This window comes from Cucurbita maxima, unplaced genomic scaffold, assembly GCF_002738345.1.
Source record: "Cucurbita maxima cultivar Rimu unplaced genomic scaffold, Cmax_1.0 Cma_Scf00090, whole genome shotgun sequence".
In the NCBI taxonomy this organism is placed as follows: Eukaryota; Viridiplantae; Streptophyta; class Magnoliopsida; order Cucurbitales; family Cucurbitaceae; genus Cucurbita; species Cucurbita maxima.
This window is the reverse complement of record NW_019272106.1, coordinates 203,096-229,422: the sequence shown is the minus strand read 5'-3', so window position 1 is coordinate 229,422 and position 26,327 is coordinate 203,096. Positions and strand designations below refer to the sequence as shown.

The 26,327-nt window shown below is 35.5% G+C and overlaps 1 protein-coding gene and 1 pseudogene across 4 annotated transcripts; both read right to left on the bottom strand.

Moving 5' to 3' along the window:
• Positions 1–4,065: 4,065 nt before the first annotated feature.
• Positions 4,066–9,701, bottom strand: LOC111472842 (annotated as a pseudogene).
• Positions 9,702–11,542: 1,841 nt separating this feature from the next.
• LOC111472843 (adenylyl-sulfate kinase 3-like) lies at positions 11,543–18,707 on the bottom strand. 4 transcript variants are annotated; one of them, XM_023118451.1, is made up of 8 exons: positions 18,506–18,677; positions 15,739–15,810; positions 15,100–15,244; positions 12,979–13,128; positions 12,320–12,438; positions 12,160–12,244; positions 12,023–12,069; positions 11,543–11,931 (listed from the first exon to the last, which is right to left on the bottom strand). In XM_023118451.1, the coding sequence occupies exons 3-8, from the start codon at positions 15,221–15,223 to the stop codon at positions 11,833–11,835; spliced, it is 624 nt and encodes a 207-aa protein (XP_022974219.1). In that variant the 5' UTR covers positions 15,224–15,244; positions 15,739–15,810; positions 18,506–18,677; the 3' UTR covers positions 11,543–11,832. The 4 variants fall into 4 exon arrangements, with proteins under 4 accessions (XP_022974219.1, XP_022974217.1, XP_022974218.1 ...); XM_023118449.1 differs by lacking the exon at positions 15,739–15,810 and having other exon boundaries at positions 18,506–18,707; XM_023118450.1 differs by lacking the exon at positions 15,739–15,810 and having other exon boundaries at positions 15,100–15,251; positions 18,489–18,677.
• Positions 18,708–26,327: the final 7,620 nt, after the last annotated feature.

The following is a 26,327-nucleotide window of genomic DNA, read 5'->3' as shown; positions in this document are numbered from 1 at the left end:
TTCCATTAACCGTTCTAGTTGTTGTAGGTACCCAACATATCTCATTGTTAGATATCCACCCTTTTCACTAAGGGCAACAAGTGACCCAACAAGTTTTGCAACCCCTTTGTCCATGAGTGTTTTTTCTTTCTTTCTTTCGGGACGTGCAAATATGCATCTGCAAATTTTATTGCTAATATTTTTTTTACTTTTTGAAGTTTGATTCAAATAAGTTTACCGATGGAAAGTGACTTAACTGCAAATTAAACCAACGAATAGATAATTTTGTGGGCAGAATGTAATTTAGAAATAAATGTATTCCACCGAGCACGTTACTTGTGATGGTGTTAATTTAACACATGCGTAATCAATTTGGATCTTAAACACGAACATCAATTATAGTAAATAACTAGCATGTTCATTAGTATTAAAACTTAATGAGTTTGAATACTAACATTTTGTAGTTCAAATTCCTTTTTCCTCACGAACCGGTTTCGAGAACCACCACTAGTGTCTTCTCCATTATCCTCCGGCCTTAGAACGGGATTGTGAAATCCGGTGAGTGACTAAACTTGGGAGGGATTTAGTATATATGAAGAGAGAGCTTGTGAGAATTTTCTCAAGGTATTTTTCAAGGAAGAAAACCTTCTATGTACCATGATGACTCTATTTAAAGAGTTTGTATGTTCATGCAAATTTGAGATCACCCAATTTTGACACTCAAAATTCCAGTCAAATGTTTGAGTTTATATGGCAAACATGCATGTTTGAATTAACCAAATTTAGACACCTCAAAATTCCACTTACATGGATTTTTCAATTAAATGAAGTCAACATTTTGACTTTCATTTTAATTCAACCATTACTTTGAATAATTAATTTCAAATTAAAGTAACATTAAATTATTAATTAAACTATTTAATTAATATTTAATATTAATTCAAATGCCAATCTCAATCAATTACGACACATAATTGATTAAGATATTTAAATCTTATTTAAATACCGCAAATTCTCTCTTTTTGTTTAATTCGTAAATAAAACAAAAATGCAGTTAAATATATCGTATATATGTAGCGCATATTCCCTAATTTGAATTCGAACACTTCGAACTCACTCGTCACACTGTTCTATGGTTTAGTCCAATATGAGTTAGCAGAGGGACCTATAGATCATGGGCTCCAACGATCCAAGATTAACCGGTTAAACTCATTAACCTTGTTAACCAACATTCGTTAACTACTAGGACACTCCACTATAGCCTAGTAGTTGCACTCCCCTCACTATAGATATATTTCTGTCCATTTGATATAACCATGATTAGTATGTCGATCCTTCACAGGTTGTTCGTAACTAGAGCTAGGTCAATTAGCCGTTTTACCCCTGAAGTTACTTCTTGTTCCTTATGTCCTACTGATCCTCTTATAAACAATTGGTTTGTGGTCCAACCAGTAAACCGAATCTCTCTCAGGCCAATGAGTGGGTGGGGCCTCTTGTTCAAGACCTAGAGTGTACTTAAGGGAACTACCTCTCTTCTATCCCTAAAAGTGGGTAGGAGCGTATTCCATCTTGCACCCCACGTCCCCAGCTATTCACCCAGTCTTACCCCTGAAATGGGAGGCCTATTGAGTCGGCGAACTCGAGCCACTCTCACCCATGCAAATCTAAGGATAATTCCGAATGAACAGGAGTTCATAGTTAGCTCAGGATTAAGATCGAGTTACCTAAGTCATCGAATGAAAAGAAAATTAGTCTCAACCGTAATCGACATTATATAAAGTGATAGTGATTTTCTTCATGGTCCGATCTTATGTAATACTCATTGCATAGGACGCCCCAACTCACATGTCTCCACATATACAATTTAGTGATCACATTGTTTATATCATATACAAAAGTGGGCTGCATCCATAGTGTCCTCAGAATAAAGTACTCAGTCTTATCCTTATACTATAAATCATTTTGACTATATACTTAAACTTGATCCACTTTTATGTCTCTACATATAGTTCAAGTAATCATACTATAGCCAGAGTGTTCTTAGTTTATTGAATTTAGATTAATAATCGTAAAATTCACTTTATTCAATAACAATCTTTATTGAATAAACATTAATAATAACTTTATTAAAAATAGAATATGTGTTTTGGTTACCCACTATGAGTTTTAGGACATAAAACCCAACAACTTGAGTATAATATCATTGTTCACCATCCACCTACAACATATGGAATAAGGTAAGCCAAGATGAGGATGAAGATGTGAGGCCCATAATTTTCTTACCTGGAAATTTAAAAATATAATGTCATGGAATTGTATATTTAATTCAAAACAAAAAATAAAGATAACATATTCTTTGAATATAAAATAAATTGCATTAAAAATACCTATCAACTACTAAATGAAATTTAATATATTCTATTGCCCTGTCATGACTTATCTCGACTTCCATGGACTTTATAGTGTTCACCGTTATTCACATATGTTTTACCTTTATCTGAAAAATATGAAAAATATGAAATATATAAGGGTAACACGTGGTTGCAATCACACACAATAAATGACTGAGATCTATCTTTTAAAATTGTCACATGACCTTAGGCTCTTTCCAGTTTCGGAAAGGGTTGGATGCATGAAACTTCTCCACACACGACCCACATACACGCACATGGTTCCATCAGGCAAGCTCGTATACATATCCCCCAGGTCTGACTTGGTCGAGCACAACACATTACACGTCACTAGATGGCCTAAAAAAGGAAAGACCCACAAGATATTATGGCGAACATAAATATTGAAGGTACGTGTCCGTACTAGCGTAACATAACGGAGAAGTATCTCGATGCACACGACATACATACATGCACGAGGTCCCATACTTTTCATTCATAACATAACATTTATTTCATTTCCTTTCTCCTTTCCTCCCTAACATATTTCATATATGCATCTTGTATACATGATAAACATCATGTAATCCATCACATAACTTCACATGGTAAGACGTAAAAATTTATATATGACATTTCATTTCATTCCTAATATAGTGTAATAGATATCACATACATGACATACATCACATGACAATACAAAAGAGCATAAAAGCATCACATAATCAAAATGGTAAAATGGTACATGCATGAGCACAGGGCATTCACCATCATACCTCAATCAATTTGTTAACTCCAACAGTAAGGTCACTCACCTGATTAGCTTAGGTTGATGTCACCAATCAATTCAATTTTTTTACATCAATTTCAAGTTCAAACTCTATAATGGTCCATGTGTTAGACTTCATCTAAACTTTGTATGAGTAGAGTCTTGAAATGTTATATATAAATATTATTTTTATTAATAACTCATTTGTTATTATTGGCGTTTTAAGGAAGAGTTATTTTAAGTCACTATCTAAAATTTCTTGGGTTATATTTCATAACTCATTGTGTTCCACGTTTTCATTTGAACCTAGTGTTTAACTTGAGACTCTTTGCAGAAGTTGCTGCAGTTAAAGTGGAGTCTGCTTCGAAGGGTCTACTCTTCTTTAACTCTTCTTTTTAAGAGGGATAGCAAGGTTGAAGCCCTGGTTAGAACTGAAAAATCATTGTATTTATGTGGATGTGATTAAATTATTGAGGAGGGAAAGAGAAGCAAAGCTATCTCCCATTCTTTTTTCTATTTTTTCCACTACAAGTTGATGTAAGAAAGAACCTCTTTAAACTAGGTGCCCTCGAAGGATATGATTCTAACCGTCGATTAGCAGGTCTGCAGGCACGAAGTAATAACTCAAATTTCAAATCATTCACTTGCTTTAACTACTCATGATATGGATGTGGAGCATCAACTCAGGATTTTGAGGAGAAGGAGAAATTACATATTATTAAAGAAAAACCCTTAATAGAATCCATAAATGTCTTCACATATTATCCAACCTCATAGAAAATGTCATGTTTCATTGGATCTTCTGAGGTATAATAATTCAGATATGAAGCTTAAAGAGAAGGCAATCGGAGACACTGATTAATCAGGCAATCATCCATTGGCTACCACGTTTCATAGATTCATTATTAAGCAGACATACCTCTTTAATTTCCTCAAGGAGAGATTGAACTCTACCACTTACTGATGTGCGGGCACCGGTAACTCCAACAGAGCTCACCTAATAGTTTGAACGACAACAGATTTCATATTGCAAGCCAGACAGATGACAATGGAATTCTAATTTGACAATGAAACGTTAATTCATAAGGAGATTGAGACTATTAGGATCACAACCATCCATAATGGCATGATATTGTCCACTTTGATCATAAGCTCTCATAGTTTTGCTTTTGGTTTCTCCAAAAGGCCTCATACCAATGGAGATGTATTCCTTATTTATAAACTCATGCTCATCCCTTGATTAGCCAATGTGGAATCCCTTCCAACAATCCTCAAGAATACTCCCCTCAAACAAAGTACACTATAGAGCATCCCTTGAGGCCTATGGAGCCCTTGAACAGCCTCCCCTTAATCAAGGCTTGACTCCCTTCTCTGGAGTCCTCGAACAAAGTACATTCTTTGTTCGACACTTGAGTCACTTTTGACTACACTTTCAAGTCTCACAACTTCTTTGTTCGACATTTGAGGATTCTATTGACATGACAAAGTTAAGAGCATGACTCTTATACTATGTTAGGAATCACGACTCTCCACAATGGTATGGTTTTGTCTACTTTGAGATAAGCTCTCATGACTTTACTTTTAGTTTCCCCAAAAGGCCTCGTACCAATGGAGATGTATTCCTTATTTATAAACCCATGATCATCCCTTAATTAACCAATTTGGAACTCTCTCCCAGCCATCCTCAACAAAGATGATTATTTTTTTCGTCAAAATCCTTGCTCTTTCTTTCTGGGCTATCTATATTTCTGTTTGTATGTGAAGACAGCCAAAACAATATACTCCCATCAATGATTTGTTCTCCCCAATGAAAGGTTTTCGAAATTGAATATCGAGTTTGGAAGAAACTTTTCAAGTCTTTTAGCTACAACTTCGGTAATGATCTTGTACAAATAAGGGTCGAGCTTGGATGTCTAAACTTTCTCAACTTTCTAGCATGTCACTTTGTAGGAATATGACAAAGGATAAGTCTCACAGGCACCCACATTGTTAATATCATTCTGAAAATGAATCTTGGAACACACTAGATATGCAGCCATAATACTGGCAAAATAATTGGAAGAAAGAACTTCAATATGAACACCCTTCTTCAGATTTTGTTATAGAAATATGAGTGGAATTGAGTTAATTTTTAAATATTAAATCCAAAAAAGAAAGAAACTTACTAAATTTCATCTTTTTATGAATGGCACCGAGGCACCAATGAGATGACAAAAAATCAAAAGTTAGAGCATATAAATACATAGAAAACAGAAAAGGCCTTACAAGATATACAAATCCTTCTGAAGCTTCAACGATGTTTTTCATCCTATCCTTTGGCGTGGTTGGTGTAGTTAAGAGTACCTTTAGCAATGTAAAAGAACAACATAAAATAAATAAGAACAAGCAATCAACTCAAGGTTAAACGAGCGATTATCTTATAGAAAAAGTGAATATAACAAGAATGAGTCAAGGGATTGGCTATAAGTTTCCTTATTAAGTTGGTTCTACTCCTAGAGACAATAGAAAAAGGATGCAGGTTAGTATAGTTGAACGATCGATTCATATAATTAATTTCTAGCATTCAAGGCAACTGTTTTCTGCATTAGCAGCTAATCATTCATGTGATTAACAAAGCTTATTCTCATTTCCGCTCCCAATAAGTCCTTGAAAATACAAAATTTTTAAAAATTCATTGCCCTATGCCCAAGATTCAGATAAAGACTTGAAATATGGATTCGATACCTTATTGCTCTAGCATTCCCCCTATATCCCCTACGACATGACCACATTACCTGTTTGTCGTTTTAAAGAGTGAATACTACTATTCCCACAAACCAACACGGGTCCTTTAAGCATGTTTTGTTCTCATTCACATGCTTCTTAGGAAAATTCCTAGGAGGTCACCCAACTAGAATTGTTTCAAGTAAAGCACGCTTCACTTTGAGGTCCTATGATTGAGCCGCTACTTGCTCGTATAGATAGTAACTTTTATTCTTTTAAATTTTTCTCAAGAATTCTATCATCAGGATCACTCTCATTCAAATGTGGTCTCGGTTCATTCATGTATTCCTCCTTTACTCGGGTGTCACATCTATTCTCTCTCTCTCTCTATTTATATATATATTCCAATTTAATGTCTAATGAAACCGTAAACTTTTGATTTTGTGTCAAGTAGATCCAAGAATTTTAAAAAATTCAGAAGTTTAAGGACTAAATTTGTAATTGTAAAAGTTCGAGGACCAAATAGACATAAATGTCAAAGTCTAAATTTGTAATTTAACTATAATAAAATTAATCTTTACCACTCCAATGAAGCAGTTATCAAGAACCAGGGAATGTTTCATACGCTAGGCAATGTTCCAGAGGTCTAGAGAAGAGAGTCCCCATCTCTCTCTTGGCTTGATAAAATATCCTTTGAAATGAAGCAAAAAGTACACCCCAGCAAACTTCCTTTTTTTAATGATCTAATCTTCTTGGAAAACAATGAAGCGTGTAGGTATACCACTTACGAGAAAGAACCCCAAGTAAGTAAAGTAGTTAACCATGGCTCTAACCAGGGTGGTTCATGACTGGGCTAATAAAAAATGGTCTCAAGCAGGGAAACGCGAGATGGAAAGCGGGCGGAAAAGGCTTGGCTCGGCGCTCAAGGGACCTTTTGTTTAGTATTGCTTTATGAAAGCTCGTTTAAGTCCTACTACATAAATATCAAAACCAAAAAACCTAGAAAATGATTTACAAAATCTATAAAACCATTATGAGAAAAAATATCACCAGTTCACAGCTTCCTCTCTCAAAACTGCAGTCTCCTCAAGAGGAACATCTGGAACAACAAGCCCTGCAAGAAAGTGCAATATGACCACAAACATGTTCAGAAAACCCAAGGTTGAGAAAGGTTACACATTTTCCATAGAACTTTGTAAACCAAGAAAATCTAAGTTAAGATTCTATACTTAACACATAAATATATATTTTAAGTTCAACGATTGTTAGGGTGGGGGTTGAACCATCGACCTTTGGGATGATAATTTATCCATTGAGTCATGCTTGTTTGGCAACACGTAATAATATACTAACAACTCATGCAATACTCTGTACAGCTTTAAATGCAATATTCCCATTTTATAAAGAATTCAAACATCCCTACCCACCTAATATTAGGAGTATTGACATATTCTTTTCAACCGTTATATTATAGGCTCTTGAATAACAATCATGTAGCTGATTGACTATAGTTCAATGATTAATGGTGAATCGAAATAGACACATATAATGTTCCAACGTGTTTGCCCATTTATTGCTCATAGAGGGGGTTGAGCTTAGAATGAGTTTAAGTCCAACACATGTTGACGGGAACAGGCTTGAGTAGAAGCCTCTTGCTCAGGCCGCTGCAACCCAACCAGTAACCTGACCCTAAACTTGAATGCCCAAAACTTCATAAATAGTTACCCATCCCCGCTTCTCCCTCCTTTCCTCAACGTAACGCTCCTTTTGTCCCCCCAAACCCCAACCCCTCATTTTCCCTTCTTTCTCTCTCTTCCTTTGTTTTCCCATCCTTAAATCAACTAGTACTCTTGTAAGATCCCACATCAGTTAGAGAGGGGAACGAAACATTCCTTATAAGAGTGTGGAAACCTCTCCTTAACAGACGCATTTTAAAACCGTGAGGCTAAGAGCGATACGTAACGGGCCAAAGCAGAAAATATCTACTAGCGATGAGGTTAAGCTGTTACAAATGGTATCAGAGCTAGCCAACGAGGCCGCTGGGCCATCAAGAAGGGTGGATTGTGAGACCTCACATCGGTTAGAGAGGGGAACGAAAAATTCCTAATAAGGGTGTGGAAACCTCTCCCTAATAGACACGTTTTAAAACTGTGAGGCTAACGGAGCGATACGTAATGGGCCAAAGCGGACAATATCTGCTAGCGGTGGGCTTGAGCTTGGGCTGTTACAACTCTAACCAAAACTCACATTGCATTTCATATTCTCTAGCTTCTAAAACATATACCCCAAACACAATTTTCCTAAATTCATGGTCCTAATTTCTAGACTACTAAAACTTGACCCCTAAACATAGTTTTCCTAGACTTGGGCTCATGAAACCTACACACATGTTTGCCTCAATTTTAGCTTCCTATAAAACCGCACCTAAACACAAGTTTTGACCCTCCACTACACTTCCATGCTTAAGACATTGAACCCGTACACTAAACGTCCCATACGAAACAAGGAATTGTTCCAAATATCAAATCTGGAAATTTAGGAATTACCTCGTACACCAGCATCTCTAATTGTCATCATGAAGTTCTCAATGCCACGTTTAAGAATAGGGTTGTAATACGAAAAAAGGCAAACTGGACAAGATAGTTCAGGAATTACCAGACCCGCCAAAAACAAATTGAAACATGTTAAACTCAGTTTCATGAATGAAAGGCTAAAGGACTGAACCACATAGAACTGGTAACATATTTCCATAGACATTTGATTTGAAGATGCCATGTGCAAAAAATAAAAAACATGTAAACTCCCAGTTTCCTAACAAATTGAGTACAAAAGTTTAGAGCCTGTTTAAATGCATTATCATCTAAATGATTTCGTTGCTACACTTAATAACAGATCTGCATACTGCAAGTCATTCTAGAAATAGCTAACGAAATAAGTTTAGGCTATTCATTCAATTGCATCAAATAATCTAAGAGCAAAAAGTGGAAGTGGAAGTGGAAAAGAAGCTGATATTATTTACAACAATTTTACCCCCTTCAGCATAGAAATGATTGCATTAAAGTTTGTCTCCCTAGCCAAGGCCCGAGTGGCTGCAGCCTACAGAAAAACATTCATAAAACAGCTGAATAAGGAACAATAGATTAAAAATGGAGAAATGGAAGGAAAAAAAGAAAGGAAAAAAAACCTGTATAACAGACCATCTGCCAAGGGATCCGAATATGGAACCCCAAGTTCAATTATATCTGATCCACAAGTGGAAAGCACCTTCAATGCCTCCGCCGTGGTTGAAAGATCAGGATCACCAGCAGTGATGTAGGGGATCAATGCGACCTTTAAAACATGCATGCAGTAAGAACAACGTTGATCAATGAAAAAATCCCATCAGACCACAAACGAAGTAGCAGATAGAACCAATCAGTTTCTAATACTTTTAATTTTCTATCTAATGGCTCTCCGTAATCAATTCCATCAACAGTACAAAGAGACATTTACCTTGCCCTGCTCTCTCAGTTTGTTGAATGTTTCGGACAATCCAGCAGCAGGGGAGGCTGTAAGGGCGGCAATCGGAGCAAAGCGCTTGGATTGGAAGACGGAAATGGTACAAGGACGTGGGGAAACGATGCGCGTAGTGTGTATCTTGTTGAGGGGAAGAAACCTCGAAGATTTGAAAGCAATATCCATTTGCTAAAGAGGGGTTTGGTGGAATTTCAGATTGTCAATGGAGTTTCGGTTTTCTATTTGGTTTACGACCGCTGAAGTTGCCAAGAACAAGCAGTGTTGCGTTGTTGTATCGACAAGTTTTCGAAAACCAGAGGCGAAAAGAATGGCGGCAGAATGCTTTCATAAAATTAGGACTCATCATATTTTCTATCGGCATTCAAAAATATTTATTATCCCTTAGATGTTATAGAGTTTTATTTATTTATTTATTTATTTATTATTATTATTATTTCTTAAGACACCTCCAAACGTTTATGGTACAAGGCATGAACGTGACAACCTGGGTCCAAGTCTTTATGCGTTCCAAGCGACGTAGTCTAAACCTACGTCAAAAGGTTTCATGTGTTCTAAGCAATGTAGTCTAAAGTTGCATCTGGGACTTCATGTGTTCCCTATGATACAATTTGAATCCTACACCCATAGCTTCTTAATTCTAAGCAGTGCAGTCTGAAACTTGTATCCAAGGCGCACACGTTCCAAGCAACGAGTCTAAAAAACTATGCCCAAGCCTTTATAAATTTCAATTAACATAGTCTGAATACCTACACCCAAGGCTTCATATATTCCATGCAGCATAGTCTGAAACTTGCTTCATACGTTCCAAGCGATGTCATATGAAAATCTACATCCAAAGCTTCTTAAATTCTAAGCAATGTAGTCTAAGTCATGCACCTACTGTACCGTGGGATTTCTGAGTCTTAGGATCTTGGTCCTTTATTCTTGAGTGATACCTAACATTTTTCTTGTCTTAGTGGACCTAGGGATTGTGTGTGTACTTTTTCTTGGTTTTTGTCTTTACAGCTCTCTTCTTAGTTTCTTGGGTTCTTAAGTTCTTGCTCCAATGGCATAAGTCTTGACTTACTTTATTAAGCCCTATAAAGATCATAAGTATACCATGCATAAGTCATTTAAAATATCATAAATATCATAACATGCTCTTGAACATTCTAAAAAGATCACGGGTCTTGGCTAGATGGTCATTAGGGGTAGTCTTGTACTTTTCCTCAAATCTTAACTTATACCCCTAAATTCGCTTAGGTTCTAAATTTGATCCAATCTTCTTGAAATATTAGGTAAACTTTTATGCTATTACACATAGACTTTTATTTAAAATATTGGGTCATTTGGAAGGTGTTTGGGCTTAAAAAATCTCAAAGGAATCTTAAAAAATATTAGTTTGTCCAATGAATCTATGGATTCCAGAATGTATTTTAATGTAGGGGCATTATTGTTATTTTACATTATTCTACTGGTAAGAATTCATATTAAATTCTAAGTAATTTCTACCGGTAAGAATCCATATTGAATTCTAAGTGATTTCTACCGGTATTTCTTAAGAATAGTCCAAGATGACTACTTACTTGACTTTGACGTTTGGGACCTTCGATCTCGAACTTTCATTATCATAATTTCTCTAATTTTTCTTTGGTACATCCATCTTTGAAGTCTAGCTTCTGGAACCAGTCTAATCTGATAAAAAACCTAATTTGATGAAAAACCAAGTGGGTTGGCGTGTCCAGTTCTGTTTAAACCGCCATGCCATTGCCTTCTTCCCCATTTTTCAGGAGATTCTAGGTTATTAGGCAACCCAATAGAGAGCTCCTTAGCCCCCAACTACTTCATGCAATCTTCTCCTTTCAATGCCACAAAATTAAAAAATCTGTTAATTTAGGACGAGAGACTCTACAGAAGGACTTTGGAGTTATCCCCAATTCCTTCGAATGTAACCTAAATTTGAAAAACTCAAATTCCCTTCACTTCCGGTCTTCATGAGACTTCTTCCTTGAGTGTCCATCAAAGACATACTTATCACAAAACACATTTATATCATCAATTTGACACAAAGGACATATTTTTTCCGCTGCACTACGCATAGGCCTGCCACTCACAGTAGTAGCCCAATACATATTAACATTGCATCTGCAGAGCTTGTCTCCCATTCTCAGTTTTCACTATTCCCTGTTCAGTAGTTACAAACAAATTTCCAAATAAATAATGAATTATGACACTAAATTTTCAGTTTGGTCCAACCTAAGACAAGTCAGAAGCATTCCCAATATCACTGATTGAATAAGTGAGCAATTTCATAAAACCAACATCATCTATCTCTATTATAATACTTCTTTCCAGAGATATCAGATTTACATTTTTTTCTAAAATTACATCTTATATTATGTACTTATTACCTATCAGTCTATTCTTTAAACATATTCCCCATCAGACATCGAACCATTCGACGTACCCAACAGGTGGCTGAGGCAACGGTTGCAACTAAGCTTCAAGAAATCCTTTTTCCTCCAAGTACGCCACTATCTGCTTTGCCATGGCGCACGGGGTCGGGCAAACTCCATCGTTTTGCCTTAATTCAATCTGGAAGAGCATCAGGTACAAGGTTTATAAAGCTATATTGGACTTGATATTACTACAGAAATAAAGCATGTATGGTTTATGATATTGTTACCTCGCAGTTCAGAGGCGGTTCGTACAGGTCGTCGATCCCAGTAAAACCTGCAATACAGTGCAATGTGATCGTTCGTTTTCTTTTCTATCTGCAAGTGGTTTAGGGAGCAAGACAAGAAATGGATTCTTCAAGTATACCTTTGATCTTTCCCTCTCGGGCGAGTTTGTAAAGACCCTTTGCATCTCTTGCCTCACATAATTCTAGAGGCATGTTCATGAACACCTGAACAAAGGGGAATTCCATGTTCAGTAACAAACAATATTTACATATCTGATTGAGTCATTACTAAAATCTTGCCTCAATAAAGTTTGCCTCAGGCAATAATTCACGGCAGAAATCCCTATCTCTTCTATATGGAGATATCAAACTAGCAATGCATATTAAACCAGCATCAGCAAAAAGTCTTGCTACTTCTCCTGTGTTGGACACCCAAACAAGGAGAGGATATTAGATATCTGAAATACGCATAAACACGTTTTAGTAGTAAATAACAAGAAAACCGCGTGTTATATGAAAATTGAAGGCAGGTTTAGCAAAACTCTCGAGCACGAAGACTCGGGATGTCTAGAGATGCTCTCCAAGGTTTTATTATGCCATGAGCTATAATAAAAGGACTCCTTGATACCCAATTATAACCAATTACAAAACCATTATTAGTCTCAAGTACTAGATTCAAGTCATTCTAACAGTTTCCTTGTTTCCTTCACACTAACCTCCTCCTCTTACAACAAATATTCTCATAAAACAATAATCTTTCGAAGGAATAGTAACTACCAACTCAGTGAGACAAATTACAACAGAAACATATGCACTGTGATGCTCAAAATTCATCACATGATATAAAATTAGACAAGTTATATGGTGGATGTTGTTTTTAGGTTCATCTAAATGAAATAAAGATCCTGATGAATGTTGTAGTCAAATTCGAATACTACTTCAAAAGGAAACATACTTACCAACTCTGCGAATATTTTCAACACGATCTTCAGCACTAAAACTAAGATCCTTGTTTAGTCCATGTCGAAGGTTGTCTCCATCTAGCACATAAGAAATCTTCCCTCTCGCATGAAGCTCTTTACTCAATGAGCAAGCTACAGTGCTTTTCCCTGAAAGATAAAATAGAAATATGTAGAAGAAAAATGTTTGAAGGAACAGCATTAATAAGAATGTTTATTTTTCCTCAAGTGAGAAATTTGCCAAATGTAGACACATTTGTTATTTCATCCACCCTTCCTTATTGCTTCTCCCACAACCCTTTTATTGGAAGCGTTTTATAACACTATTAAAATGATATACTCTGCCTTGAATCTGCATTCACGTCATCTTTTTTACGAGTAACAAAAAAATTATTTATACAAAAATAAGAAAGAGATTGAAAATTAAAGAGCTAGCCCTCTAAGATTTGAACCTGAAAGGCACAAAGATTAGAATCAAGCACCGTAAAACCACAAAACAAATTAAGAAATTTCAAACAGAATGTAGGAGACAGTTTACTAAAGATTATATGTGTGCTGGTTTGTCGCTTTGCAAAAAAAACATATTTTTATCTCGTCTTTTATCAGTAGGCCACCAAGCAAGTGAAAAATTGAACCAAAATAACAGTCCAGTTCATGTTAACAGATAGACAATTTGGTTCCTTAAGAGTCGGTAACAGGGATATCTAGAATATTAAGAGGGAAAAAGAAATTGAATGCTCTGTAGTTCCATTTCTAACAACCTGATATATATGCCATTTTAAATTATTATAGATATTTGGAAATTCTTAAGGAACTCTGTGCCATTACTGATATAATGCAGAAAATTCTATCTCTAGACTACTCAAGAAATGCAATACATGAACGTGATTTCTTTTGTGCGTATGTACAATTATAGCACTCTTCTTTTACTTCCGATCACCGGTGATGGTGATGATTTTCATCTCCTCTTCCAATTCAAACTTTGGAAATGGATGCTATGTTTCTGTTCAGATTTTATGATTTCAAATTTGGAAATGCTCTAGTCTAATGATTTTCAATTCAAGTGAATGAGCTAGCAGTGCATGTCAACTCGTTCGATACATATAGGATATCATATGTTTTTCTATAAAATTGTCAACCAGTGAAAGTTAGGTTCAATGCATATGTATGTATATATCCAGCAGGATTGCTCCCCTTGATTTTCATCCTTGATCCTTTTGAGCTTCTGGATTGTATGTATATACCCAGCAGGATACTCTATCCCTTAATCTTCCTTTTTGGCTGCTAACCTCTAGGAGGCTAAAATAAAATCCTTAATCGAATCAGATTTTTCTCTTAGTTGGTTTCTTTGGGGAGGTTACCACCTTGGACTATGTCCAGCGATCCTCATCTTTGGTTTCAGGCCTTAGCTGTGCGTTTTGAATAATCAAGGATCTAAGGATCTAGATAATATTGCATGGAGATGTCATTATGTCAGAAAATTTTGCATTAGATTTCTTGAGACAATTGGTGTTAGTTTGACTCCTAATAATGATGTCAAAGTATGCTGGAGGAGGTGTTGACCATCCTCCTTTTAGACCAAAAGAATGGCTTCTATGACAGGAGGCGCCTCAAGAAAAATAGGAGTTTCAAAGATATTGATAAATCTTTGGACTGTGACTTCGGGTGTCCTCTACGACGTTTTTTTTTTTTTTGTGTGTGTGTGTAATTATGTTATTTTAAATTGTTAACTGGAGCAACATTCTGTATATATTTTCATTTTGCCTTTTTTTAGGCTCCCTTTGTCTTGAGCGATCCTACTTTCTAGTGACCCTCTCTTTTACTTTCGTTTATCAGTTGGTTTGTCATCCTCGTACATATATATATATATATATATGGTGCTGCTAAGAAATACAAGCCAATGGCAAATGTAACAAATAGTGAGGCCACTACTAAATCAATTCATCACTTAATCTCCTCTGGAATCTAATAAAGCACCCTACAACAACAGATAATGGCTTATGATGTCTTTCAAAACGTCAGTCCATAAAAAAGGACAATACTATGAGCAACGTTCAGGACAAAAAAATGCAACATTTTATTCTTATATGACTAATGTGTAATACAGAAATGAGAACAGACCTGATCCACTAAGGCCTGTGATCCAGACAACACAACCTTTTTGGTCGAGAAGTTTCTCCCTTTCAGGCTTTCCGACAGGACAGTTGTGCCAGAAAATATTATTTCCATTTCCCACAGCAGACATTTGAGTGATGATCTTCTATTTCTACAATTGATCATTTTACAACGTTATAAGTTATGCAGAATATACTTTATCTAGAACTCGTACTATCATCAAATCGGGATCGCTACTATTAAGTCATTGTCAACTTAAGATCATTTTCATTCCTTCACTTCATTGCTACAGCCTACAATTTAGAAGTAAATTTTATAGCATATGACAATTGAACAAAAAGACTGAGTTATAAGAAAAATAAAAAAAATGATGAGAAAATTACAAGAATGGTCGAAAATTAAGCCTGAATATTTTCGCATGTAACATGACAAGTAGTTAACAAAAAAAATAAAAATAAATAAATAAATAAATAAATAAATCAGAAGAAAATCTTCAGTTACTACAACTTGATTGCAAATGATAAATATGAATTTTAATAGATAAAATGCCATGAGAAAAGAAATTGTGCCCAGAATTTGGCAATGTAACTTTGATTGTATTATCTAATAGAAACAAATTCATATATTCGAAACTAGCAGACCCACCATGACACCAAAAAATGCATCTTGCTCGACACTGCTACCCAGCACTCTCCCTACAAGTTCAGATTCAAGTACCTAATGCATGAAACAGTAAGGCTTGTTTGCACTCGCTCCAGATATGTTAATTCATAACCACGAGCAAACTTATAGGACATAATGGCACCGACCATGGTAAGGGGTGTAGATTCAACATAAAGGGGCATCATTTTTCACAAAAATGAAATAGAAAACAGAAAACCCCATCTCTTCTTAATCTTATAGCTGCCTTTGCCAGTAAGGGGTGCAGAGTGAGAAGGGATCACCAAGTTATCTGATTGTAATGTCCTTGTCCAATAACATCTTACCATCTAAAACATTTTATAAACTAGATTAGATTCGGAAAGCTAACTGATTATATCCGCATTATGTGTCCACAATCACATGATACTTAATCCTTATATGTATGAAGCCCCAAAATACGGTTTCTTGGGTTATACCTCAATTAAATGGACTGTAAAGTCAGTCTATTGTTTCTCTTTTTCACTCTCCTTTAACCTCACTTAGCATAGGTTTTGCTAGAATGGAAATTCTATATGAATCTTATTCTGCATCCTAATAGCATTAGGGCAATGCGTGGCTTGGTTTCAGAGAAAAATAGTGTTCATGGTTCAGATTCTCTTCATTCAACTCAAAGAAAGATCTCATTTTTCTTTGAAGAAGAAACTGGTAAAATCTATTCTCTCTATCATATCCGTATGATCTACTTTCATATATGCATAATGCACGCTGCTATTTGTTTGTGCATGATCTACTTTCGTTTTTTATTACTGCAATATTTTTTACTGTCACATTCTAGTGATTCACACTATCTTGTGATATATGGGAAAACAAACAGCTATCCTTAATATTATAATCCTATAAATGAAAGTAGAGGTTCCATATTGATTGATGTTGAAATGAATGTTTTACCTTAAGAATCAGAAGTTGTAAGTTCTAGATGGGAGGATACAGGTGGGGAACAAAACAGAAGCTAGATTTATCAGTTAGCCATTCACAACAAAAAACGCATATTTTTAGATAATAAAAATTTTTTTAAAAATATTTCTCACAGAAAATGACGAAGCAGAACTTTTCTTTAGTTCTTCTCCCACTAGGCACGTCTGTTTCTTGGTCCTCGATGCATACTTTCTTTTCTGTTATTGTACTTCTTTGACAGGTGAAATGGTTGGAAAACACGATGAATTATAATCACTAAGCAGTCAGTGTATAAACATGACTAGGTCTTATACACGACTCTTTGTTTTGATTAATCTCATTTTCCTGAAGTGGATTGCTGCCCGCCCCCACCCAATCTTCTTATGGACGTTGGAAAGCCAATGCTTTGTACTCTGCAAACCTCACACGCTCATTTGTATATTTGTGTGCTATTTGAGGATATTATACCTATGCGAGTGCCTGTTCTCCAATGACCCATTTGTCAATTTTATTATCTTATGTTACTTTAAGAAGGTTTTGTTTCAACTCATAAGTTCTACTATTAGGAAGATAAAACCATTGGCGGGTGATGAAGAGATATGTGTTGTGAGATCCTACATGGGTTGGGAAGGAGAACGAAACATTCTTTACAAGGGTGTGGAAACCTCTCCCTAGCAGACCCGTTTTAAAAACCTTGAGCGAAAGGCCAAAGAGGACAATATCAGCTAACGGTGGGCTTGAACCGTTACAAATGGTATTAGAGCCAGAGACAGGGTGATGTGCCAGATAGGAAGCTGAGCCCCGAAGGGGGGTGTACATGAGACAGTGTGCCAGCAAGGACATTGGGCTGTGAAGGGTGAATTGGAGGTCCCACATCGATTGGAGAAGGAAACGAGTGTTAGTGAGGATGTTGGCCCCAAAGGAGGGTGGATTGTGAGATCCTACATCAGTTCGAGAGGAGAACAAAACATAACATTTTTTATAAGAGTGTGGAGACCTTTCCCTAGTAGAAGCATTCTAAAAACCTTGAGGGGAAGTGTGAAAGGAAGGGAAGACCAAGGAGGAAAACCAAGGAGGACAATATCTGCTAGTAGTGAACTTGGGTCGTTACATGTGGCTTCTTATGGGCCATAATCGATATTCAAAGTAACATTGTTTGTTGCACTTTTTCCATCTCCAACTCCATTTTATTTGTTCCTCAACTTTAATGTGGACTTAAAACGTCAGAAAACCATCTTTTTAAAACTAGGACCTTGCCTTCTATTATTTTTGTATAATCCAAAGGTAAAACTAAGAAAAATTTCACAACCAGAAGAATGTTGTGGTACAACCCACAATTCCTTGTGCATTTCACTCTTCAGCTAAATGATGGATTCTTATTCAAAACTTAGTGGGAACCTTGATCCTTGATCTTTGCTACGGAGGAAGGAAAAATCATATAGCTAAGAGAATAAAGCGAAATGCACAATGAAGAGTGCCTGGAATCAAAGCCGATGGGCAAGAATATAATTGCTCATAAGCTCCATTAGCCACCATTGTTCTGAGTTACCATGTTAATGGATTCGTAAGAGCTACGACAATTGAATAACTTGATTTTAATCCATTAAGGAGACAGATTCAAAATCATCCCAATCAACTGACAAAACACACTGAAACGGAAGATCCAAATTAACAAATGACATGCAAAAAAAGGTTCCAGCAAATGGAACAGGCATATAAAGAAACGTACATTTGCAAAGAGTGGTGGTATGAAGAACAAATAACAAAGAAACAATAAATAGATTAACGATGGGAGAGAGAGAAAAGGAGATAATACCCTGAGGAGAGAAGAGTGATGAGGCAGCCAGAGAAGAAGGGATTAGAGAAGGAAGGAATTAAAGAAGGAATGAATCTGGACAGGGGTAGCGTGTAGCGGCTGTTGCGCACTAAATTCACTCAGAATCGCCAGTTTTCCAATTCCATTCCATCGGTTTCGCGCTTAGAAGAGCATCGCATTCCATATTCTATTCTCTCTCTCTTCCCCTGAAATGGAGCCACACTTCCAATCCAGTGTCCACGTTTGGTTCCTCCAACCCCCATCCCTTTTGCTGACGTGGAAAAATATTTTAATATTTTAATATTTTCAAATTTTCAAATTTAAATCATCAATATTGTAATTAATCATATTCTTTTATTATCATTTCAATTTAAAAGGTTCAACGAGGTTTTTAAAGTGTCTACCACAGAGTCTAAATTTGAAATATGTTTGATGAGGAAAAGCCATCCGCTATAATCAATTTAAGTTCACTCTTCACCAAATAAACTACCATCATATCAGTGTTGGAAGAATATGTCATGTGATTCCCTCTGACGATCTCATATGTCTAAACAGGAGAAGGGTTAGTGCTTAACTTTTTTCCTCCTGAATTGGGTAATTCTTGGAATAATCTGAATGACACACGTATGTATTATAGGATAGCTCGCTTAGGCCACATTTTTTTTTTATGCATTTTCAATCTTCCTAGAGTAGAAGTGATTTTGACAAATGATCCTACATCATGGTACTCATCTATTTTGGCCCTTGTTTAGTTAGATGAGCGCCATTTGAGGGTCATCGCTTTGTTTTGTCACTATGTGAGGGTCACAAACCATACCATTATTCCCCACTTAAATTAGTTATTGTCCTCAATGAGTTGTTTGGGACATAATTGTGGCAATCTCCCCCACTTAATATCGACATCGTTCTTGATGATCACCCAAACTTCAGACTAATTGCTAACTAACTTGTTGGAAATTGACGTGTTTTAAAATGAATATGGAAACTACACTACTTATGAATTTTCCCACTGTTGGACCTTCCCTCGGTCTTTGAGACTCGTGACATAAACATGACAAAATAACTTGTCCAATGGTTGTTGGCTATCCCACTTGGGGTCTCCCTTGCCTTTCTCTCGAACTCGACTTGAGAGTCACCAAAAAAACCATGACAAAACTAACTAGCATCGACATCCTCATCTTAGCTAGGGGGAGTGTGCCCCAAACGTGAACACTTTGACCTCAACCCTTGTATTCTCTGAGTTGCACAAAGTGGCACACCCCTCAGGATGGGGCTCTCAAGCCAATCCACAACATTCCCTCGTTGTGGCCACACCCCATACAGAAGCAGGCACCCCATACATGATAAGATAAGGAATCACTACAAGGGGAGTAAGATTCAGATTACCTTGTTGATCGAATATCTTAAGGCAAGAACATTGTTTGAGATTCGAATCACTCCACAAGCAAGATCGATCATGTCTAGCTTGAATGATTCTTGTTGATCAAATATCTCAAGGCAAGAACACTTGCTTGAGATTCGAATCACTCCACAAGCAAGATTGATCATGTTGAGCTTGAATGATTCTACATGCAACCTAAACTACATAGAATTGCAAAGAAACTTAGCCATTGGCTAAAGAAGAGGACAAATGCTTCTTTTACTATATTTTCCAAGTCTACACATACAACATACATGACTTTATATAGCCTCAAAATGAAACTATTAAAGGCATTCCAAGAGTTGTAACATTCATACTTAATGACCATAATTAACTATTATGTAATTGTAACCTATAGTAAATAAAAAGTCTTAAAATACAATATACATGATTGATGTCTTATCAATACATAAGCAAAATCAAAACTTTTAACATATTTCTTTCCCGTGTTGGCACTCCACCCCAGCCAACCCTCACCTAGCCACCTTCATGTGGCAATCGCTGCATTGACGCTTCTCTCAGTCATCTCGTAGATTCATTCTCTTCTTCCTTTATTTCCAGCCTAATGCTCTATTCTTGAGCGAATACTGGTCTTGTTACTCTTGTGAAGCCACTTATCTTAGGCAATAGGTGGCTCAAGGAATACATGTGTGCTAGCTCCTTGGAGCCACATCTACTAGGTGAGTAATCACTCGGGCTCTTCCCCACTTGAACTTGGCTGCCTCTCTGTAGCAATGTTGTCCTCCCATAAGGACTTGCATTGTGCTCAACTTGACACTTGGTCGACGCATGTCTTATCTGACCTCAATTTATTTGCTTGTAACCACGCTAATGCAAATGGTTCTTTGGAAGACACCCAACTTGATGTGTCTTCTATTTATCTTTTGTCCACATTTAGGACTCTCAAGTCCTTGAAAAATGAGCTTTGTTCTTGCTTCATGACGGGTAGAACTACCCTCATTGATGTGTCACCCACGACACTCTTGAGCTTGAGGGGAGTCTTGGCTTCAACCAATAATTGTTTTTGATCTTGACTTGTAACTGTCCTACTCACTCTCACACTCATGATACACTTGCAAAGTCTTCTTTTGACCTCAAGTTCATTTCTCTTATTGTCTTGTTCGACTAGACATACAAAGCTTTGTGGCGTGTGAGTTTGACTTAGAAAAAGAAGTTATTAACCTAGAGCAATTTTAGGATAATTATTTAGTAGTTATTAACTTGAAAGTATAGGAGACCCTTGGAAAAGATTTAGTAGTTATTGATTTGAAAGTTTAGGAGATCGATTAGGAAGATTAGCGGTGTTGCATGACTATGGTTATGGTGAACTCAAACTATGGAGCTTTAGAGTTGTTTAGATAGATCTGTGTATGGTTAAAGGTACGTGGTATATAGTGATACTTTCTAATCCAAAGAAAATACTTGATCACCTTTATTCCCACCTTTCGAGAGTTGACTTTTATGATGACACGAGATGGATCATGTGATTACAATATTTGTGCCCGTAGACTAGCCAAAATTAAGAAAAACAATAATATTATCTATGAATATCGTTAAAAAAACATAAATTCACACACACACAATTTATTTTTTTTTAAAGAATTATAAAACAATTTTTTTTTCACGAGATTTTGATCAGGATGATTGTTGTTGGGCCATTAGAAATTTTTGTTCATTTTCAGTGAAATCGATCATATAAATATAAGATTGGTCAGTGAAATCCAGATGGAAAACGCATCTTCCAAATCAACCATTAGTTTCACGAGATTTTGATCAGGATGGTTGTTGTTGGGCCATTCCGAGTAGATGGTGTTTGTATTACTGTTATCGAGATTGCCTTTTAAAATTTTTTCAAGATCCTTTATCGAATCATGCAAATTTTAGAGTAATTATGTACAAAGCAATTTGATATGGAGGTAGGAACTAGTGTCACACATGATCTAAGAACAATCCCCATCATCAGCTTTGATTTTAATAGTTTCGTAACAAGAACGTTTAATACTACTTATTGGAGAGTTGTTAGCAAAATAAAATACTTATCACCTTTGTTCTCACTGCTCGAACCGATTTTTCTGATCAATTCCAAACTGTTATTTCGAGAAGTGACTAAATTTGTTTCTGTTCACTATTTGAAAGAGTGACTAAATTAAGGCTAAATTAAAGCTAGAAGCTAGTTAGTTATTGAAGGTAATCAAAATAAGTTAATTACGAAATAACAACCTAATAAAACAAGAAAATGAACAAACAAATAATCGACACGATCTAATTTTATCAGACAATCAAATAAGGCACACTAAATATTATATTTTGGATAGAATTCCAAACCTGAATTAAAAAGGAAAGGTAGTTGAAAGGTAGTTAAGATTTTGAGAACAATCTAATTTTCTTATTTAGAGAATTCCTAAAAATTTAGGAGTTATTTACCCTTAATTTAATCTTCAAATAAACATACAAATATTCAAAAATAAATAATAAGGACGGTTTATAATCACAATCTTAAGAACAAATATGAAAAGTATTTTTTTTTACAAGATCTAGATGTGGTCGAAGATAACGAAAACAAGGTGAAAAGATGACGAAGAATGGTGGAAATGACCATAAGAAAATAAATAGACAGATTTAAAGAAATAAACAATAGCAGAAATGAAACATAAAATCAATTATAGAGTCGGCGACAAATGCAAGCTCTGATACCAAATTGATAAGTCAACCATAATTATCATCACAACGATGGAAACTTTTGTTGAAACAAGAACCCTCGAATCAAAGAAATTAACACCTCCTACACAAAAATTCTGATCAACCAAGAGATAAGGCTAGAACCAGACTAACTCTTACGATCGAATATATAGAAGCAAGATTTGGAATTTTGTTCTAAATTGAGTCACTCCACAATCGAACTTGATCAAAGTTTGATTGAATGACTCGAATCAATCTACTACAAAAATTGTATGAAACTTAGAAATATCAAAGATGATGCTCGGATTTCTAAGGGAAATGTTTCAATTTTAGATCTCAATTCATACCTCCACGAATGTGATTTTTATCTAATAATTTGAGGTATTTATAGTCTCCGAAAAAGATTGTTTGTGACCATGATTTAATCCCGATCTCCCTCAACATTGGACCATTTCACTATTACAAATTTATCAAATTAAAAATAATAAAGTTTACAACAAGTTGTCATGTTTGAGTGAGCAGGGGACATAAACTCTATTTGTCACGGTTTGAATTCTATTCTATTGTTGACATTTTTTAATTTTCTTAGCCTTGTATCATGTAATAAATATAGATGGAACATTTGAAACATTGGGATTCTTATAGACTACATTTTAAACTTTGAATAATCATGTACAAACTTAGTTAGTATCGGGGTAGGATCTAAGAACCATCACCATGATCACGTTTGACTTCAATAGTTTCATAACGAAAACGTTTAATACTAATTGGAGCACTGTTAGCATAAGAAAAAATACTTGTTCACTCTTGTTTCACGTCTTGAGTCGAATTTTTTGATTATTCAATATTTCTTCTCTATTCAGGGTCATAATTTGAATCTAATTAAACTCATTTGCAAATATCATATATCTTGTTGAAGATTGATTATGTGATGCAACATCGTATATCTTGGTGAAGATTGATTATGTTATTTCAATATTTGTGTGGCGCGAAAGTTAAAATATATATATGTATTTATGAATATGTTAAAAAAACATAAATTCCCACCCAGGTAATTTTTTTAGGAATTAAAAAGAAAAATATTTTTGTGAAGGCAATTATAAAATAAAAAATATTATATTTTAAATTGATTAAGAAGTTGGGAAAGATCCCAATTTTGATTTTGAAACATATTTATTGTTTGCTACCCATCTCGTAAGATGTACAAATCGATTAGAATCAAGTGTGTACTCACACATGATCTAATAACAATTACCATCATCATCTTTTACTTTAATACATTCATAACGAAAACGTTTAATACTACTTATTAGAGCACCGTTAATTGAAGTAAATACTTGATCACCTTTGTTCTCTATCGCTCGAGTCGACTTTTCTGATCACACGAGATTTCTTTACCGTTCATGGTCATAATTTAAATCCAATTCAACTCATTCGCAAATATTATATCATATCGAAGATTGATTCTGTAATTTCAATATTTGTGTAGCTGGACGGGCCAAAATTAAGAATAATAGTAATAATATTTATGAAAAGTGTTAAAAAAACATAAATTCATACCTACACAATTTAATTTTTTTTAAGGGAGTATAAAAGAAAAAATATTTTTTTATGGATAAAAATGATATATTGACGAAGAATTTTGATTTTCTTCTTTATCAACTCAAAGGAATATTCCAAATTTTGTCTTTTAAAAATTCTTGAAATTCATTTTCTGTGAAATCTATATTGATGAATGAAATCAAAGATGGAAAGCACATTTTCCAAATCAACTTTGTTAAGATGTTCTTTGATTTTGATCAAAATCTTTGTATGTTGTTGGCAATTAGAAGTAGATGGTGTTAATATAATTTACCAACGAACCTGTGTTACTTAATGTAACAAAAAGACGAGACTAGAGAGTTTTGTCAGAAGAGATGTTAACATGAAATTAATTTAGAGAGATTTGTTGTATGTTCATAAGCATAGGATACTTCTCGTAGATGATGAGTGCGGACACGCATAGTATGACGAGCAAGGTGTTCATGAGGAGCATGACACCACGGGTTCCTTGACTTCCGGAAGTCACTGCAGATTAGCTTGATCAGAGAGGATACCAAGGAGTGTGCGAGCCCCTAGGGATTTACACTTACACGTGTGAGTCGGGTATAGGAAAGTACTACAAATCCATAGTAGTCCGAGACTGGAGGCTACCCTTAGAGCTAGAGATAGGTCATAAGAGCATAATTGCATGTGTTAGCATTAACATGACCACTATAGTGGGGTCACTTACTGAGTATTCTTCAAAATACTCCGACGGTGTGTCATATCATTTTTCAAGTAAAGGCAAGGAGCTCATGTATGGATGTCGACGGCACCACGACTAGAGACTGTAACATGTGCTTAGGATAGTTGCATATTTAATTTTAGTCTTAGGTTAGAATAGGATATTTGCATTTCATCATTTAAATTATTTTATTTTATAATTGTCTTTATTGTTTTAAATTCCAACATTATGTTTTGAAATACGTAAGACCGACAGTGTTTCTTAAAAGTTTGAAGTTGTTCGGTATATTTTCAAAATTTATGTTATAAATGATGTTCATTTAAGAGTTATATTTTCACATTAAGAGATGAACATGAGATGTTCGAGCGATTATAAATATATAAAAATTTATGGTCGTTACATTATATTACTAAAAATAATATTGGTAAGATTACTAAAAAATACCTCTAAATTTTTATTAAAAAAATAATCTTAAAATCTCCTAAATTTAAGACAATTTTTTTTTAGAAAAATAAAATTAATAAAATGAGAAAATTTTGATTACTCATGAATGAGAGTAGAATATGAGAAAAATGTAAATTTTGAAACATAATTCACCATATTTGTTTTTTTTTTTACTGTTAACTATATTTAGCACCAAAAATGGCAATCAATTGGGCACCTTTCTTATCACCTTCATCATCTACCATAATTATCAAATAATAATATACAATAGGTTAAAATTCTTTTACTATAACAACCCCAGGATAATATATATATCGGTGGTGGACTTAGACCATTATAAATGATATCAAAGCCAGACACGGGGCGATGTGCCAGCAAGGAGGCTAAGCCTCGAAGGGGAGTTGATATGAGGTGGTCTGCTAGCAAGGAGGCTGAAAGCCCCAAAGGGGAGTGGACACGAGGTGGTGTGCCAACAAGGACGCTGGTCCCGAAAGGGGTAGATTGGGGAGTCCCACATTGATTGGAGAAGAGAACGAGTGTCAGCGAGGATGTTATCCCCAAAGGGGAGTGGATTGTGAGATTTCACATTGGTTGGGGAGGAGAACGAAACATTATTTATAAGGGTGTGGAAACCTCTCCCTACGCGTTTTAAAAACCTTTAGTGGAAGCCCAAAAGGGAAAACTAAGACAATATTTACTAGAAATGAGCTTGGGTAAGTCACTGGCAAAGAGAGTTACTATGTCGCGTTTTCTTCGTCACCGACAAGATCCATGGGATGGGCGACAAGATCCATGGGATGGGATGGGAGAGAGATAGAGCAAACGGTCACAAGAGAGGAAAAATACGGGAATATCGGAAAATGACTACGGAAGGAGAGAGAAAATACCGTCATAAATTTTGAAATAAAAGCTCGCTGTGATACTAATTTGTTAAAATAACACACAAAACTTCGACTGGGTGAGACAAGTAGACAAGTAATTCTGAAAATCCTTTTTTTTTTTTTTTTTTTTTT